General features: G+C 42.9%; 1 protein-coding gene across 1 annotated transcript in view; it reads left to right on the top strand.

Annotated features, from left to right (window-relative positions):
- LOC123755418 (lachesin) overlaps positions 1-20,623 on the top strand; it is a 294,911-nt gene that overhangs the window by 268,704 nt on the left and 5,584 nt on the right. The window contains exons 2-5 of the mRNA XM_045738066.2: positions 3,636-3,733; positions 15,673-15,880; positions 17,201-17,359; positions 18,416-18,541. Of these exons, the coding sequence (XP_045594022.1) occupies positions 3,636-3,733; positions 15,673-15,880; positions 17,201-17,359; positions 18,416-18,541 (591 nt within the window). The remainder of the gene's footprint in view (positions 1-3,635; positions 3,734-15,672; positions 15,881-17,200; positions 17,360-18,415; positions 18,542-20,623) is intronic.

Genomic DNA, 20,623 nt, shown 5'->3' with positions numbered 1-20,623 from the left:
TACGTCCAACCCTGGAAACACGAACCGTAACTGTCCCTATTTTCCGCTTGTTACAACGTGTAATAAAGTTGTTACATCTTGGCTTAACGTGTTTATGACGTATTGGAACGTTGTTATAACTTGCTATATTGGTTGTTATAACTGGTTAGATGTTAAAACTTGTTCGAACGTTGTACCAACGTCGTAGTTTCGGTGTGTGTTTGGCGGGAAATCCCCCAATAATTACCAGGTACACACAGGTAGGATGTGGTGAGTGGTTTATGGGATTAATGCGATGGGTCATCCCAACACACCCAACTTCGAATCCCGGCCCTGTCTTCCGTGATATGAGTGTGCTACCCTCATCTGTATTGGGATGTAGCTTTAGATTAAGCCCTGTAACTGATTAGGTAATGTAGAACCATAGTCTCGATACATCATTGTTGTTTTATATCCATGACTTCAATGTCTGCTGGGGCGTCCACAGGGCCGCCATGAGGATAGCATACGATGACGAACGCTCCTTCTCTTTTCTCTTATATCTCAAAATTACCGATATATAGTAATGTTGATATGTTATTTTAGTGTGCTGACAAATATACACCCAGCTACATGATATATAACTCATTCAACCTTCTCTCTCTCTCTCTCTCTCACTCACTCACACACACACACATACAGGGTTTGCGTGTGTGTTAACAGGGTGGACAAAGACAAACTCTTTAGCACCGGTGGAACATGAACAACGGGACACAGGTTCAAATTTAATAGGCAAATGAGCCACAGAGACATTAGCAAGAATTGTTTCAGTGTCAGAGTAGTTAACAAATGGAATGCATTAAGTAGTGATGTGGTGGAAGCAGACCCCATACATAGTTTCAAATGTTGATCTGAAAGAGCGCAGTAGGCTCAGGAATCTGTACACCAGTTGATTGACAATTGAGAGGCGGGACCAAAGAGCCGAAGCTCATCTCCCGCAAGCACAACAAGGTGAGTAAACACACCCACGTACTCAAAATAAAGATGGAAACAAAAGAAAATCTCTGTCAATAAACTTTACTACTCGTAACAGGCTCTATAAAGACAGATTACTCACTGATGTTTATAAATGTGCTGAGGGCTGGGAAAGCCTGTCGGCGAGTGAACCCCTTGGGGGTGTGTGGGTGGAGGAGTGGGCAGCAGGGTGTATGGCCGGGTTGAGCTGTCGTAGGAAGTACTGGAGGGTGGAGGAGTAGATGGTAGGGTGTTTGTGTGGGCGGAGGGGAGGGTGGAATGGTTTCTGGGATGCCCGAATGGATTCAAGGGACAAGAGGGATATCTGAAGTTGTTCGGTGGATGTCGAGGACGGGAGAAAGACCATGGAGGATATCTAGGGGTGGGTGGAGGGCGGGAGGCAGGGAGTCTGGGTGGGTGGAGGGCGGGAGTCTGGGTGGGTGGAGGGCGGGAGGCAGGGAGTCTGGGTGGGTGGAGGGCGGGAGTCTGGGAGTCTGGGTGGGTGGAGGGCGGGAGTCTGGGAGTCTGGGTGGGTGGAGGGCGGGAGTCTGGGAGTCTGGGTGGGTGGAGGGCGGGAGGCAGGGAGTCTGGGTGGGTGGAGGGCGGGAGTCTGGGAGTCTGGGTGGGTGGAGGGCGGGAGTCTGGGAGTCTGGGTGGGTGGAGGGCGGGAGTCTGGGAGTCTGGGTGGGTGGAGGGCCGAGGGGTGAGAGTGGGGTGGACAAGAGAAGCACGACTAAAAGCTGATGTGTGTCATATTGCAGCGGGGGAAAGGTTCCACCAGCTGCCTCTCTCTCTATCTCTACTGTATTTCACACACACACACACACACACACACACACACACACACACACACACACACACACACACACACACAACCTCGTAGCCTGGTGGATAGCGCGCAGGACTCGTAATTCTGTGGCGCGGGTTCGATTCCCGCACGAGGCAGAAACAAATGGGCAAAGTTTCTTTCACCCTGAATGCCCCTGTTACCTAGCAGTAAATAGGTACCTGGGAGTTAGTCAGCTGTCACGGGCTGCTTCCTGGGGTGTGTGTGTGTGGTGTGGGGGAAAAAAAAGTAGTTAGTAAACAGTTGAGAGGCGGGCCGAAAGAGCAAAGCTCAACCCCCGCAAACACAACTAGGTGAATACACACACACACACACACACACACACACACACACACACACACACACACACACACACACACACACACACACACACTACATTTACACAAACACAGCCATTCAATGCCTACGTCCCACTCAGTTCCATATAATGCCAAAGAATAACCTTAAAAAAATCCATAAAAATTTAAAAAATGAGAAAATCATGAATTTGACAAGATTGAAATTCCACTGGAGAGGTTTTCATAAAGGCGCGTCCAACCCCCCACACGACATAAAAGAAACTCTTGGGGGTTGAGTTTGGCTTATCCAATATGTCGGAATTTTTCTCATACGGTTATTGCATTACTTAAAAAAATATGCATTATATAGAAAATGTCCATTTCAGTTCCCTGTCATTTCTTGCGCGAGAACCACTTTTAGAACGGCGGAGAACAGCAATAAATGAATTTTCGGGGATTAACCATTTATCATAAACAGAGATCTCATAAAGTATTACATATATTAACATTTTCTGTAATATTTTCAGGCACCAGAATTTATTTTTTTATATCATTTCTGATTAGCTGGAGGAATAGATAACAGAAACTATGTTTTTTAAATAATATTTTTTTAAATAATAATAATAACTTAACCAACTAATCTATCTGAGAGTCATATGGCCATATTAACTATCAAGATAAGGGGTTTAGTCAGAGACTTTACACTTTCCTCAGTTTCGCTTAGTCTCTGCAACAATTATCAAATATTTAAATCATAATGAATTCTTGGACTTGCTGTGAGTAAAATGTTATCATAGGAGGCCGATTGGACGGACTTAAGTCTCACCACCACACTCAATATGGCTGTCTCTGTATACAATGGCTGCTTCCTCTCCCTCCTCTGCTCCAGAGGTTGCTTACATTCGAGATTCGAGAGGAAGAATGGGTTTGAGGTCAAATCTATTTACTATATATTTAATTTAATAGATTCATTGTAATGTGTAACCAGCCCTGAGACAAGAGGATGTTTAGTGTGCAGACGAGGAGTCACAATAACGTGGCTGAAATATGTTGACCAAACCACACTCTAGAAAGTGAAGGGACGACGACGTTTCGGTCCGTCCTGGACCATTCTCAAGTCGATTGTGTGAATGGTCAATCGACTTGAGAATGGTCGAGGACGGAGTGAAACGTCGTCGTCCCTTCACTTTCTAGAGTGTGGTTTGGTAAAATTTTTTTAGCGTAACAATAGTTAGATGAATATTGTGACGAGAGCTGATCGTAGCAACCTTTCCCATTCTCTGTAACTTTAATATGACTAACTAATGTAAATTAACCACATCTAAAGGCTCTTACATTAGAGTTTGTAAATCTGATGTGCAAATTTTCCCACAAGGAGTCAGGGTTGTGAGTAGCTTACACCTGACGTAGGTACAGGAGTCAGGGTTGTGAGTAGCTTACACCTGACGTAGGTACAGGAGTCAGGGTTGTGAGTAGCTTATACCTGACGTAGATACAGGAGTCAGGTGTAGCTAACATATGGTGTTTTATCTCCACAGAGAAGCCGTACTTCCTGGAGCCCATCAGTAACGTGACAGTACCTGCAGGGAGGGACGTCCGCCTGGCCTGTGTTGTCGACCACCTCGGCTCTTATAAGGTATTATTAAGCTTTTTCTCTCATGCTACTTCAAGTTGTCACATTCTCAGACTCACTCACTCTCTCTCTCTCTCTCTCTCTCACTCTCACCTGGGCTGGACGCTAGAGCGACGGGCTCGCTTCATGCTGGTCGGCGTTCAATCTCCGACCGTCCAAGTGGTTGGGCACCATTCCTCCCGTCCCATCCCAAATCCTTATCCCGACCCCTTGCAAGTGCTATATAGTCATAATGGTTTGGCTCTTCTGATACTTCCCTTCCCTTCAGAGCTGGGCGAGGTGATGGATTATAGGGATTATCCAGACCCACCTACAGTAACCAGGAATTATCCAGACCCACCTACAGTGACCAGAGATTATGCAGACATACCTACAGTAACCAGGGATTATCCAGACCCACCTACAGTAACCAGGGATTATCCAGACCCACCTACAGTATCCAGGATGTGGCTATACTCTCAGCGAGATAGGCCAGGATGTGGCTATACTGGTCCAATAGCCACCAAAGTTATCAATATGCGGAAAGAACTAAATATAGCAAGATATCAAGATACAGTATTTGTTATCAATCTTATGATGTGACTGAAGCTTTAACATGATAACATAAGCAACAGTGTATCAGTTGAACTGTTAGAACAATTGAACACCACTAGTTCCATTGCGAAGAACATACGTAACCGAACACGTGACTCTATATGGATTCCATGAACATCCACTCATATTAAAATAATGGGACTGCACGATGCATGTAAAGATAAAAGAGTACAGCACTTCCTTTCACCCTGGCAGATAGCATCTATTGATATCCTGACGCCTGCATACCCCCACCAACGAACGAATCATACATAAGAACATAAGAACAAAGGCAACTACAGAAGGCCTATTGGCCCATACGAGGCAGCTCCTATTTATAACCACCCAATCCCACTCATATACATGTCCAACCCATGCTTGAAACAATCGAGGGACCCCACCTCCACAATGTTACGCGGCAATTGGTTCCACAATTGCACAAGACTCAAGTTCATCTTCCTGCTAAATTAAGCCCTCTAGTACACATTCACGATATACAAACTAAAAACAACATCACATAGACCATATACTCTGACGGATCACTTTATACTGCTACAGGGAGGGCAGGAGGTGCTGTTATTGTCCATCAGTCTGATGGGAACACATTTGTCAATGATATAAGAGGTAGTAACTGGGTATCCACCCTGCAAGTTGAACTGGTAGCACTCAACATTATTGACAACACTGAAGTAGACAGCTTAATTATTTCAGACTCGTTTTCCTCAATACTAGCAAGGTATATAGTTTACAATCAAATGATAACGTGCTTGTCTCCGAAGCCAGACATATATATATATATTATAAAATATGCTTATATATATATATATATATATATATATATATATATATATATATATATATATGTTGTGGAGCCCCTGTTACATTAGCCTGCAGGAACATCATAAAGTTGACACCCTTGCTAAGACTGCAGTAAATAAAGACAATGTTGAACAGAATCTTGAGTTATCAAGTAGGCCCCTTAAGTGTCATTAAAAAGAGAACTCTAAGGTAAATTTGAAAATAGCAGAACAGTGCAAACCGGAATAAGCTTGTACATTGTTTATCACAATGAAATGTGTCAAGGAAAACATGTGTATGTAGCAAGTAACAACATCAGCAGACTAGCAGATGTTGTCACAGCTTGTATAAGACTTGGCTACAGGTATCTTTGGCAGTTGGGTTTGTATAAGCATATAGATGAAGTAAAGTTCAGAGTGTGAACAGTGATAAGGACACACTCTCAAACATTATATCTTGGACTGTAATAAAACTGAGCCATTTAGAGATAAATCTAATCTCACGTTGTATGAAATGGCAAACCATTTTAGTACTTAGGATAAAATTGCACTGTAGCCATGTTTCGTTTCCAGTTGATAAATGGCATATGAGATTAAGAAGCAAGTATTGTAGTTGAAGACTAATAATAATAAACAGCAGCTTTCCTATGACCCTGTAATATCTCCATAGCTAAAACATTTATGTATTTGCGAATAGACCTACCATAATGTATAATGATTAACTGTAAATACATAGCAATGGAAGTAGAACAACCCCTTTTACCAGCTGATATCATAATTATAAGATATGTAGGATAATGTAATTGTTAATGTAATAATCACCGTTGAGGTCTGATAAAGACCTTTTGAGTCTTCTGTAATCCTTTTTGCGCTACCGCTCACAGGATGAGTATGGGGTGAACAATAGGTTTACCCCCACCAGCGGTAACTATTACAAATCTCACCAATATAGACCAGGATATGGCAATACTGTCAGCAATTTGAGGCAGAAGAGGGATTAGTGGTGGTGTGAGGCAGGTGTAAAGTTAGTGGTGGTGTGAGGTAGGTGAAAAGTTAGTGGTGGTGTGAGGCAAGTGAAGAGTTAGTGGTGGTGAGTGGATGAGGAGATGAATCACAAAACAGTGGACCAGTGTCCTGCTAATATTGAATAATACCATGTTGTATATACACCAATAATACCATGTTGTATATATATACACACACAAGAGCATTCATATATACAGGTGAATTTATGAGTACATTTACAGGCATGAAGTGTTATTGCTTTGACTGTGCGTGCTTGCGTGAGCGTGCTCATGTATTCACCTATATGCACTCACTCTCCCACTGGTTGAAGGGTTCCAGCATTGACTCTTGAATTCAGCATTTCATGGACTGATGGTGACATATTTTTTGGATAAGTTTTATCTTTTTTTAAATCTGTATTGCCTATTCTCTCTATTTTGTCAAATAATCTGTTTTTATCATTCACCACTTATGTAACAACTGAGATTCTTTATATTCCTAGTCGGGTTCCATGAGCATATTGTATGGCGTGATCATGTCTCCTACATACACAGGATTTGTGCGGTACAGGAATAACAGCGGAAGTTTCAAAATCTTTATTTTATATTTTTTTAATTAAGTTTCTCCCAACCATTGTACGTGTTCTAAAGTTATTTTCAACAATTTCCCTGGAATACAACCCTATAATACAAAATATTACGGTGATTAATGCTAAGCTTACACGAGTGAATAGAACAACGGAACAACTCCCTCTCCGTTGTAAAATGAATGAATTAACCCCTTGGCTTCATGCTGACTTTCATATTAGAACAAATCTCTACATATCCAAGAATAATAGTGAAAAAGTTGTAATAAAAATATATGAATGCAGTAATATACCGTTAAAAGACTTTCCCGGGAGCTAATATCTGCTACTTTCCTTCCTGCATCTCGCAAGACGAAGGAGAAGAAAAACACGTGAGATGTCTCCAACTCGGGTCCCGTCAACCACAGCAAGAAAATGGGATCCAGGAGAGAAATTATCCGGAAGAGATTTACACAGCAATGACAGCCGGGCTCCCTCAGTGGAATTTTTTTTAATTGGATTTCTATAATTTTTGTAAACACATATTCTTGAATATATTAAAGATATTAGTTAATCAGTAACTTTAACCGTATTTGGCTTAGTACGTGTGTGACGTTGACAGTCTAGGTAATGTGATAACATAATTATGTGTACAAATCCACAAGAGCCGTGATGAGGGTTCGAACCTACGTCCGATAGGATCCCAGACGCGTCATAATCGACTGTGCCACGACACGGTAAAAGAATTGCAACCTGGAGTTGATCTGCCCTCACATAATTATGTGAGGGCAGATGAATATGTGACATCTGCCGTGTGACATAATTATGTAATCCAAGTTATTAACGTCTCTCGATTGTGTTAATCTAAGTTATTAAAACAGTCTCGTCGAATTCAGGGGTTTATACTATAACCCAATTGGTTTAGTAATCACCTTTACCAGCACGTGTGAAAGCTTCCCTATTAGTCTTGGATGCCTTTTACCAACACACTTTTCTCTTGATATTAGATCTCACTTGCTTTAAAATTCGGTGATATAAATATATGCGTCTACAGATAGCATCGGATTACTTGTTACCAAACACGCTTGTGTAAAAATTATTGTATGTCGTGAGGCTTTCCTGTTGATTAAACCTGTAAAAAATACCCACTTTTTAGCTCTCGTATCTCGACTTGAATTTGCTAGCTAGAATATATATCCTGTCCCCATAACACTCGCAAGACTGATGTTCGGTTTATATTTTTTCCTTCACCTCCCTGAATGACAAAAGAAAGTTGTACCTTTCATATCCATTATCAATTAATTCCCTGCCCAACCCGAGGCATTTTCTACACACTTTCCGTGTATAGTCTTCAGCCTAAGTTCATAATACTTCTGACATTCGTGTTGGTCTTTAGAGCTTCCTGTCAAATCTATTATACATTTGATGGCTCATATTCCTTCTAGTGTGACTGAATCATTTTCTCTCATACACATACTCAGTGAAAATATAATGATGATATATCTAAGAAAATCTATGGAGGAGGACGTCGGAATTGAACGAGAAGCCTGGGTTACCCCAGACACGCACCTTAAACCCCTGGACCATGATATGCTGCAGGTTACACAACTTGGAATCTGCCCGAACCCATAAGGAATCAGGAGGCACTGAGCCGAGAGTCAATTCAGGTTTTACATTCAACTTGTACACTCTCTGGTGTAGGGAACAGAGTTCACCATAAACGCTCCCGCGATCCTATTTCTTGCTCCTAAACTTTTATTCAAGTGTAAGATATTTCATCGTACCCGTATTCTCTGAGAATGGGGGTTTGTCTCCACGTCATCACTTGTCGAATTTGAGCCCTTAGACATACTATTAATCTACGCACGTTTGGAACGCTGCTTCCGGAGTATGCCAGTGCAGACTGCCTATCACATGCCTCTGTATGACTAACCATCCTGTGTGATGGGGATTTTTTAGCATCACCTAGTTAGCTTTTTTGACACACTGTACTCCACTTCATATAGTCTAGGGTAGCTCCACTAATGCAGATGTACCTAATGTGTTAATAAAAAAAAAATGGAACGCGGGGCTAGAAGCCTAGCTCAACCCTGCAAGCACATCTAGGTGAGTACACACACACACACACACACACACACACACACACACACACACACACACACACACACACACACACACACACACTCACAAACATAAACAATCCCTCCGTTTACTAACCAAAGCACAATTCGATAGAAACCCAATCCTTGATATATACAAGCAAGCATAAAATTAGCAGCCTCAGCCAGAACAAAGAGCGCTGAACATTCGAATGTAAATTTGAGAGATTCGCGTGTTTAAGTCGTCCAAGTCAATCAGGCGGCCGGTGCGACCAGAATAAATTGAGCAACTTCAGTACCGAGGATGGTTGAGTATTGAGCGGTGATTGAGGTTCTAGTGGGGGAGTGGGTCATCACAACAGGCTTGTTCCTGGTAATGCTCTCTCTCCGCCGCCCCCCGCCTTCTAGCCCGCAACCCCCCACGCCACACACCCCTGCCACCCACCTCGTCCTCCCTGCCTCATACTCAAACCACTTTGCCAGCACCAGCCTCACCATTCCTGACTCCCGCCTGCCTCACCCACTGTGAGGCGGGTGAGGCAATACACACCTCGCCCCTCCTGTAGTGTACGGCCATGTTGATACTGATGGATTATTCCCCTGAATTATATATATTGTTCACATCGCAGGCTAATATTCATGCTCACACCCTTAGATTATATCCATACTCATGTATTCATTGACACAAACAAGGAGGAAGCTCACTGTTTGTGATATTCAACTACACAGCGAATGAAAGCAACGAAAAAAAAGTGCGTTTTTTACTAAGGCAAGCTTTATTTAATAGAGACTATTCCAACTTAATACAATGTTTTGTGTTAAAAGCTTGACAAATATGATAAATACTGGTCAGCAGCCGTATGACAAAGGAGATTGAAACCAGGTTAAAATGCATTCTGAAAGTGCGAGATGTCACGTCAACCATTCTAGACTATCAGGAGTAGTCACAGGTAGTCATACCACCCTTGTACTAATGTTAAAGAAAATAGCGCATTTAAACTCATTGAAGGAGATAGAGCTAGACTCTATGCAGAATCAAATGTACGAGGAGTGGGATATTTAGCGTCTCTAACACCCTGCTTGACTACACTAGCAACAACATAGGAGAATCCAGTGTCTTTATCCACTACGGGCTCACCATAGCCCGTGCTACTTGGAACTTTTGTTCCTAGTAGCTGAATCTAAAACAACACTAACAAGAGGTAGTCAGAGACAGGTGAACTTGTTTACCAGTGAACTAACGACCAATAATCTTCCAAACACTCTTTGTTGAAATATCATATTTTTCAGTAACTCACACTAACCTGAAGTTAGCAATTTTTACCTTGAATATTTTATCAAAAAGATTGAAAATTTACAAAATTGGTTTACTTCACGAAGAAAATCTCTTTTTACATAGAGATGTGTATTTAGGCTGGTCCTTATGAGGCAAATTATTTTGCCCCGTGCTTTCGAACGTTCTGAATGATGCGCTCCAATAATATTGCTAACATTTTGTAAATAAGTGCACTATTGCCCGTTTGTTACCTGTCCTTAATGCAGTGTTTTCCCAATGCCACGCCCAGGAGTCCAGTTTTGTGAGGAAGGTTTTCCATAAAACGAACTTCAATTACCTTTGAAATTTCCGGGCCTTAAGTTTATATATTTTGCCTAAATTCAGTATATTTTGGGCATTTGGATGACGGCTGAACAATGGAAGCGGATGTGACAGCTTGTACACACCGCCTGGACAGTCATCATAACCCCCATGGAACAAAAATTCTTCGTGGCATTCCTCTATTTCAGGAATGTGTAAGATTAGAATAACTGACTGGTCCAGTCTGAGGCTTCGTCGATTACACGAGGGGTCTGTAAAATTGCGTCAGATTCGAACGCTTTCTAATTAGCTCGAGCTAATTTGACCTGGTCAGTGTAAATGCTCCTTCCCGGTACCTAGACAGCACGCCGGAATTTATGTTATTGACTATTTATTATCAATATTTATTTATATTACCTTACAGTTGCCACAAATATTAAATTATGACCATTACACTGTTCTTCGCCAATCTTATATATGGAAGTGATAACATTTCGTTTGGCACGAGGACAAACAATATTGCATGAGTTTGGAGCGGTCGTCAGTTTGATGGAGGTGGAGTCGAAGGTGGCAGCTTCACCGCCCGCACCACTACTTCCCTGGCCCACACATTAACATTTCCCAGATGGCCGACCAAATGCGAAAAGTTTCTCTAGAAATGGGCGACACTATTCGTCTGGTCTGCAATAAATCTTTAGGGCCAGCAGCAGTGGAGGGCTGGTCGGGGAGGGGGGCATGCGTGCCCACAGCCTGTACTGGTGCCCCAGGAGGAGTTCTGGGGGCACAACCGTCCTCCTGCTGGGGGTCCCAGCCCCCGCCACCCCCTCACGGCGCTCCTGTGTCGTCTCTGTCATGTTAGTTTTGTTTGTTTGGGGGGGGGGGGCACTGGATGACAGCCTACCTTTCTCCCTCTCGCGCCTCCTTCCCATCCTGATCTCATCCCTCCATCAGTCTCTCTCTCTCTCTCTCTCTCTCTCGCTCACCACAATGATACTTTACAGTTTTGACTCGCTGCTTAGTTTTTAGCATCATCATTTTCCTCCCTTAATGGTCGTTAGCGTCCTCTGCCAGTGAAGTGTTTTTACCTCTACAAGTTTCTCTTAATTCATCGCATTTAATTAGCGGAACTGGCGAGGATTAAAACCTCTGGCTTAAAATAACTTTGCTAAATATCTAACTTTCCCGCCCTGCTAAACGCTGCCACCATCACTGAACTGAACTGATTAGAAGTGTATAGGAGCCCGCACTATGTAGCAGCCTCAGGTACTGACAGCTATCAGCCAATACAACATTGATGTATATATACGTGAGCATGAGACTAACAGGAACTGCAGCGGGTGTATTGATTAGGGCGAGGGAGCTCCGTCGTGCACTATGTCAAGTGTACATGACTAGAGTGTACAATGAATAAATGGGTTTTATGAGGGTAAATAAATACTTCGCAAAATAAAACGAATATATATATATATATATATATATATATATATATATATATATATATATATATATATATATATATATATAGTCACTACTCGCACCACTACCGCCGATTCTGTTATAATCGGCTTGCGTGTTTGCGCAAGTTTATGGTACAATTGTGGCCCGTGTTCTCTCATATAAGTGAATTGTGTCAAGGAAAACGAACTACTGGTCTGTGGCTATTTGGTGCTGTTGGGTCATTGGATTAAATAGCTTCGGCTTCCAAAGACTTTTAACAGTCTAGTAGCCATTTGGTCAGAGTACTGGACTTGTCAAGGAGTTTCACTGCTGTTATATATATATATATATATATATATATATATATATATATATATATATATATATATATATATATATATAAACCTTTTACTCTCTTTTTATACGTAATACACCCTGAGAAAAAGTATACAAATTCACTGCACTTAAAAAAAAAGAGGCAAATACACGCAGTTAGTTGAAGAGTAATGATGATATCTCATCCTCTCGTAATCCTTTGAGATTCCTACTCTTCAAATCATCTCCGCCTCTCTCTTGGGCTTCCTCTAATCTTAACATCAAGCCTTCTCCTGCCTCAAATATTTTCTTAAATAAGCGGCTCCTCAAGACGCCTTTCATCCGGCTTTTTCTCATTTATCACAAGTTTTCTTATCAGTTTATCATCTTTATTTGTCTTGTTATTGGATTCACATTATTTATTCAGAATAATTTTGTCAATCGCAAAATAGATTTGAAAGAAGGTAATGTTTTAGCGGTCAGGTGAGGTGGTTACATTTTGCACGGCAGGGCTGCTGATTAGACCTGCTGAGGTGGTCAGACTTGCTGAGGTGGTCAGACTTGCTGAGGTGGTCAGACTTGCTGAGGTGATTAGACCTGCTGAGGTGATTAGACCTGCTGAGGTGATCAGACTTGCTGAGGTGGTCAGACTTGCTGAGGTGGTCAGACCTGCTGAGGCGGTCAGTCCAGCTGAGGTGATCAGACCTGCTGATATGATCAGACCTGCTGATATGATCTGACCTGCTGATATGATCAGACCTGCTGAGGTGGTCTTCCTGAGAGAAACTTACAAATAACGCTGCGGCCACTCCTCGTAAACCCCGCCTTCAGGATGTTGTCACAAGAGACGGGCTTGCTTGCCGGCTTTGGGAATTCCTTTAAAAGTTGAGCTTAACACTACGATTGCTTTCTAAAATTGGCAAAGTTTAGCCGCAGGATGTAAATTCTGTTTATTATCTCAAAATAATTTTGTACATGCTGTACTCACCCATGCTGTGTGTGTGTGTGTGTGTGTGTGTGTGTGTGTGTGTGTGTGTGTGTGTGTTAGATAGAAATATATGTAGTAGATATGATAGAGGAAAATAGGTTGGATGTCAGTACATTAGACAACCGTCGGTTAGAAAGGCGGGGTCAAAGAGCTAACAGTTTAATCCTGCGGTTAAAAATAGTCAACATAAGCACAGACAAAAACAAAATATCCATTACAAAACAGACAGACAGACACATAGGCTTGTATAGGAGGACAAGGGCTCTTCATAAATGAGATGATACCAACCTGGTGTGAAACAGAGAACACAGACGTCGGAGGGACTAGAAGTTACAAGTGGCATGCCCTAGGAGTTGACACTGGGTCTCCTACTCTTCCTGATGTAAGCCAACGACCTAACAGAGGAAATAGAATCATGTGTGTCTGTGTTTTCTGGATAATACAATGTTAACGATGAGAATTACAAATGTAGATGACTCGGAGTGACTGCATGAGAAAACTAGTAAACACCTGCCATATTGATGTTTCGACGCCTCTCAGCTAAATAATACCTTTTTCTATCCGTATGGTATACTCTTGGTGAGTCGAAGTCACGATCAAGTGCTTTAGGGATTAAAGGAGACGGCATGCGTAGCAGAGAATTCGAAGCGATATTACAGCGCTATCTATCAGCAAGACTTTCAACACATTGGAGACGATGTGTCACAATAATGTGGGTGAAGATATGATGACCAAATAACACATCAGAAGACGAAGAAACGGCGATGTTTCGGTCCGTCCTGGACCAAACACATACGACTTGATAATGGTCCAGAAAAGATCGAAACGTCGTCGTTTCTTCATCTTCAGGTGTATGGTTTGGTCTTCTTCGTTCAGACGAGGAGTCACAATAACGTGGCTGAAATATGTTGACGAAACCACACACTAGAAAGTGAAGGAACGACGACGTTTCGGTCCGTCCTGGACCATTCTCAAGTCGATTGTCTTCTACATATTGTTTTCAATATTTCGAAATGTGTCGGCATGGCGTTCCTCAGGCTGGAGATCCTCCATACAGAGTTAAAGGTGCGCGGCTTGGGAGTACCCAGATCGAGGGTTCGAATCCCTTCATTTCTCCAAATGATTTTCTCATTATCTCTTTTCGTAATAAAGTAACGATATCAAAGACTGCGTGTTCTAGAGGAACCCCGGAGGCCTCTGAAGAGTGTCACAGCAACACTCTTTGTTCAGTTGAAGAACAACAGAACAAACCAAGCGTATCTTAATAACTAACAACAAACAATGATTTGGACGAGTCCCAGCATTATAAGCCTTTACTATAAAGAGTAAAGCTATTTCAGTTACATTTTATTGAATTAGGGAATATATAAAAATTACGAGGAATATATAGTGGAAGTAAACAGGACATAACCATGGGATATACACAAACAGATGAAACTGTCGACCAAATAAAACTCATAATTTAGTTTACAATTAAATAAAAATCAATTGATAAACCACAATATCGTGGGTAATAAAGTTTCATTCACATGGATCATCAGAGCCTCGAACCGGGTGACTTCGGTGGTTCTAATGATCGAACAAATTTATACTTAAAGACAATTATATACAAGTTAAATAGCTAAACAGATTCGGAACACCCAGCCCAAAAGCGTCAGTGCATGAGACATACGTGAGAAAGTGGGTGAAGGTACAAAAGACTTCCTTGTTCTCAACTTCCAGGCCTGAAACTGTGTTAATTTTAGTGTTAAGTAATTAAATATTGATATACATACACACACACACATATATATAAACACACATACGTATATATATACGTATGTATACACACACATATTCACACACATATATACATCAGTGTGTGCGTGCTCGGAAACGGGAAATCTCATTTGAGATTGGATGTTTGGACGAAAAGAATGCTTAACGCGAAGTCCAGACGAAGAAAACGCTTAACGCGAAATCCGGACGAAGAAAACGCTTAACGCGAAGTCCGGACGAAGAAAACGCTTAACGAGAAGTCCGGACGATGAGAACGCTCAACGCGAAGTCCGGACGAAGAGAACGCTCAACGCGAAGTCCGGACGAAGAGAACGCTCAACGCGAAGTACGGACGAAGAGAACGCTCAACGCGAAGTACGGACGAAGAGAACGCTTAAAGCGAACTAGAGAGTATTTTTTATCCAATATTGCCTACAGTTCGAGGACATTTAGGGACGAATTATGGTTCTTTCATTGTATCCAGCTTTAAGAGGCAGCCTTGGTGTAGTGTACACGTGTACATATATACACTTAGGTGTAGCTTGGATACCGGAGGGGTCATGGGTGTATCACCCACCTAGTTGTGTTTACAGGAGATGAGCTTGAGCTCTTGGTCCCGGCCGCTTGCCCTCGATCATCAGGTGTGATGAATCTCAAATCTCGTTTAATTTGTATGTCATAACTGTGTGTAAATTATTCATATATGGAAAATATATATGTATGTGCTATAATCACCTCACCTTAACTGTCCCATTTGTTCATTTATGTGTTCATTTGATGCATCATGCAATTGTGATTTTAGTGTGTAAATTCTCCTGTTGTTCAACAGTTAGCGTGGATCCAGCGTGACCGCTCGGCGATCCTGACAGTGGGGAATCACGTTATAACACGGAACAATCGCATCGGGGTGTCGCACGACGGTCACCGGACTTGGTACCTCAACATCAAGGACGTCCGGCCAGGCGACGCGGGCACCTACATGTGCCAGATCAACACAGCCATCGCCATCAGTCAGACGGGCCACGTCAGCGTTGTTGGTAAGTCGCTTCAGGAGGCTCATGGAGGTGTGTTCCGGAGCCCCTTCAGGAGCAGTGTTCTGCTTGGATATTATAGCATTTAATCAGTGTTTACGGGACATGAGTTAGATCATCAGGGGTGATGATCATATCTGGTGATGTGATGTTGCTTTTCACCATTCACAATCGATTTGAGAATGGACCAGGACGGACCGAAGCGTCGTCGTCCCTTCACTTTCTAGTGTGTGGTTTGGTTAACATATTTCAGCCACGTTATTGTGACTCCTCGTCTGCACATGTTGGTGAGATGAAGTGTTCAGATGTCATCAGTTGTGAGTCGTGCGTAAACACCTAACGTAATTAATGCCTAAATATGCACAATATACTAATATATAACAATATTAATTTATATATATGAGAAAATTCATATTGCCACAAATGCCAGTGAGATGCCTGAAAGAATTTCTTCAACGTAAACATAGTAAATAACTAGAATGAATTAGGCACAGCAGTTGTCGGTTGTTAAAGCAACACAGTTTTAAAGGCAAATATATAACACTGTTGTTTACTACCGTGTTGTAGGGGGGAGGGGAGACACAACCTATGAGAGTAGTTCAGTAGTTAATTGGTTACAAAGATGATTCGAGGTTCGCTCCCTAATTGTTGTTGTAGTTCTTCCGTGGTTGTTTTCCTCGCCCGTGGGCCACACGTCTGTATAGTGACGGTTTCGCTTCTTGCGGATCAGCGTTCGATTCCTCGATTGTTCATATGGTTGGGCACCATTCCTCTCACTCACGCCCAACCACTTAGCATCTCCCTGTGTGACCTCTGGTCTCTGACCACACCTGACAACCGTTTGTGTTACCTCTGTCTTCTGCGACCACCACCCTGCCTACCCTTTCTGTCCATGGCTCGAACCCGGCTCAAATAGTTCGCGAAGAGTGGATCGGGAGGGCTACCAATGCGCCACAGAGCTGCGGTAGCAGTGAATGAAAAGAGACAGCAAAACAATGTAGCTATGAGAGCAAGTCTCTCCCCCGTTCCCCTTCATTCCTTCTGGGGGTATGAGAGGCCTTCACTCTGGGGGGTGCGAGAGGCCCCCTGGACGGGCGAGAGATCCCCCTAAGGGTGTGAAAGGCCCCTTAGGGGGTGCGAGAGGCCCCCTGGGGGTGCGAAATGCCCCCCTGGCGGTGCGAAATGTCTCCCCCCCTTCCTGGGGAGCGAGACATGCCAGATTAATAGACGATAACAGATGGGCTCCACTGTAGATGCGAGCAGCAGTGAAGGTTAGAAGGCTGTGAGTTAGTGAGCAGTGATATGACGCGATGTAACCCTCTGCAGTGCCTCCGTACATCAAGGACGACATGAGCAGCCGGGATGTCTTCCTGCTGGAGGGGATGAACCTGACCCTGGCCTGCAGCGCCCGGGGCTCCCCGGTGCCAACCATCAAGTGGCGGAGGGAGGACGCCAACGACATCCGTGTCAACCTCACCACATTAAGTAAGTCAAGCATATCTTTCCTCTGTATTATAACTATCTACGGGCTCACCATAGCCCGTGTTACTTGGAACTTTTTGTTCCAGGTAGCGAATCTTTAACAACAACAACATCCTTTGTATTTGAACTGCTCATCCCACCATCATCTCCCGTGTCCAGATCTGTTCCAGCATCATCCCTGCTTGTCAAGCTTAACTCAGCATTATCTGCAATGCTAAGTTTCTTACGCTTGTATCATATTTACATTTAACATTTAGAATAGAATTAGTTTCAATGACTTCTACGTCTAATCTGTTCCATTTACTGACTGCTCTAATACTGAAAAAAAGTTCTTTCTTATGTTTCTATAACTCATTTGCATCTCCAGGTTCCACTAACGACCCTTCGTTCTGCTGTTTCTAACTTTAAACAACGCTGCCTTTTCTTTGTTAATTTTCATTAGAATCTTGTATGTTGTTATCATTGTCCCTCTCCCCCCCCCTCTATTACCTCTTTACATCAATGTGGTAAGATGCAGTTCTCTTAATCTTTGCTAATTGCTCAATCCCTTCCGATCAGGGACGAGTCGCATTGCATGTATTTGCAACTTTTCTAGTTTCTCCTTGTTCTCTTTTAGGTAAGGGATTGATGCTGGGGATGTGTGTGTGTGTGTGTGTGTGTGTGTGTGTGTGTGTGTGTGTGTGTGTGTGTGTGTGTGTGTGTGTGTGTGTGTGTGTGTGTGTGTACTCACTTAATTGTACTCACCTAGTTGTGTTTGCGGGGGTTGAGCTCTGGCTCTTTGGTCCCGCCTTTCCACCGTCAATCAACAAGGTGTACAGATTCCTGAGCCTATTGGGCTCTATCATATCTACACTTGAAACTGTATCCATGAGTGAGTGTGTGTGTGTGTGTGTGTGTGTGTGTGTGTGTGTGTGTGTGTGTGTGTGTGTGTCAGTGCAGAATTGGCAGAGTTCTTTCTGTTTCCATTACGAATAAACACACACATATAAATAATGTATGCGCTGGAATTCTTCAAGGCAGCGGCTTCACCAATAAAGGTAATACTGTGTTGTGTTACAGTGGAGGTGCCGGGGCCGCTGCTGCAGTTGACACAGGTCGGCAGGACGGACATGGGGGCCTATCTGTGCATAGCCTCCAATGGCATCCCTCCTTCCGTCAGCAAGCGAATCCAAGTTGAAGTTAAATGTGAGTATGCCGGTGTTTAGTCAAGTCCACTACGGGCTCACCTTAGACCGTGCTACTTGGGACTTTTGTTCCCTGTAGCTGAATCTATAACAACAACAAAGGTATTTAGGTCTGTGTAAGACAAGCCAATCTTTAGATTTGCAGTTTGACGGGTTATTTACTTTCTTACATGTGTTGTGTGAAGCGATATGTATGGTTATTATTGAGCTTCAGGCGGCATTGTATGATGGAACAGATTTAATAACTATTTTGTATACAATTTCTGTTCCTACAATGCCCTTTAGGGAGCCGGTCGGCCGAGCGGACAGCACGCTGGACTTGTGATCCTGTGGTCCTGGGTTCGATCCCAGGCGCCGGCGAGAAACATTGGGCAGAGTTTCTTGCACCCTATGCCCCTGTTACCTAGCAGTAAAATAGGTACCTGGGTGTTAGTCAGCTGTCACGGGCTGCTTCCTAGGGGTGGAGGCCTGGTCGAGGATCGGGCCACGGGGACACTAAAAAGCCCCGAAATCATCTCAAGATAAGCAACTCATCAGAACATTGCCAAACTGTCACCTGCCACGACAAGTGAGCATTATTTCCACAGCCAAATATACGAACAACATACAACCTATCTTTACATTCTGTACGAGGCTATCCAACAAATCACACCAGAAAACTAACTTCACTACTTTCTACGAAGCTAACTTCACTCCTTCCTTAACATTAATTCATTAATTGATAAGAATTTAACCTCACAGCAGGATACAAAACTAAGTTTACTACATTATGCAAAACAATATGGACAACTAACTATACTGAGCTCATCCTCTCACACTGCACAACTCTAGCTTCACAACGTTGCACAGAGTGCACCATACATCACAATGCACCATACACAACCCATTGCACCATAATACACTACATTGTATTATAAACAACTAACCCTAAACCACTATTCACCGCTTTCATCACTACACCAAACAAATCTATTACTATATAAAATGCACTATACATGTATCCATGAGTTGTGTACATTGTCGGTAATATCCTGTGGTGTAGTGGCTAGTACTCTCTCCTCGCCTGCGACAGGACCTGGGGTCGAGGCAAGCAGCTGTGTGAGGAGTATGCGCAAGAATTTGTATGTAAACATTGCAGAGAGCAACAGATAAGATAGCGGAGATATCTGGAACTGGAAGCAAAGTGCTACTACGTTATCTGGCTAGCCGGAGCGTATCCGGTCCACGACCATTTAGACTGGTCGGTAAAGCAGCCGCCTCGCTTCTTGCAAAGTGGGGGTTCGGTCCTCGATATTCCAAGTGGTTAGGCATCGTTTCTTTCCACAGTTCTCATATCCCAGCTCCTTGTCCTTATATCCCAGCTCCTTGTACTTATATCCCAGCTCCTTGCCCTTAAATCCCTCCCAAGTCTATATAGTCGTACTGACTAGTGCTTTCCCCTCATAATTGTCGTGCCGATCAACAATTATCGCCTTTCCTATATTATCCAAAATAATTACAACAGCCAAGTGAATAACAATGTTATCTTACGAGAGTAATGACTATGTTTCACACAAACAAGGATCGAAAGGCAGAAAACCGTGAACAGAACGACTGGATTTGCACAGAAAGACGTTATACCCAGTTGGGGAGTTAAAAATACATTTTTATCTGAGAAGAGTATTATGATAAAAGGAAGGAATGTGAGACAGTTGGGGAAGTGGACAAACTAAAGACATTGACCATAATCTTACTGAACCCGTTCTGAATACTTAACCACCGCCTAAGTAAGGCACTTAGTACCTAAGTACTGTAAAATAGTAAAAATTAGTGTTACTTTTTACTGTTGACTAGTAAGACCACACACTAGAAAGTGAAGGGACGACGACGTTTCGGTCCGTCCTGGACCATTCTCAAGACTCGGTCCAGGACGCACCGAAACGTCGTCGTCCCTTCACTTTGTAGTGTGTGGTCTGGTCAACATTTCAGCCACGTTATTGTGACTCCTTGAATGCTTACTCTTTACTGTTACTCTAGGCCCACCACAGCCTTGGGGCCCACCACAGGAACTAGTATCCATGAAAAAGAGATATAAAAAAAGAGA

The sequence above is a fragment of the Procambarus clarkii genome, chromosome 55 (genome assembly GCF_040958095.1).
Source record: "Procambarus clarkii isolate CNS0578487 chromosome 55, FALCON_Pclarkii_2.0, whole genome shotgun sequence".
Lineage (NCBI taxonomy): Eukaryota > Metazoa > Arthropoda > Malacostraca > Decapoda > Cambaridae > Procambarus > Procambarus clarkii.
This window is presented reverse-complemented; position numbering and strand designations above follow the sequence as displayed.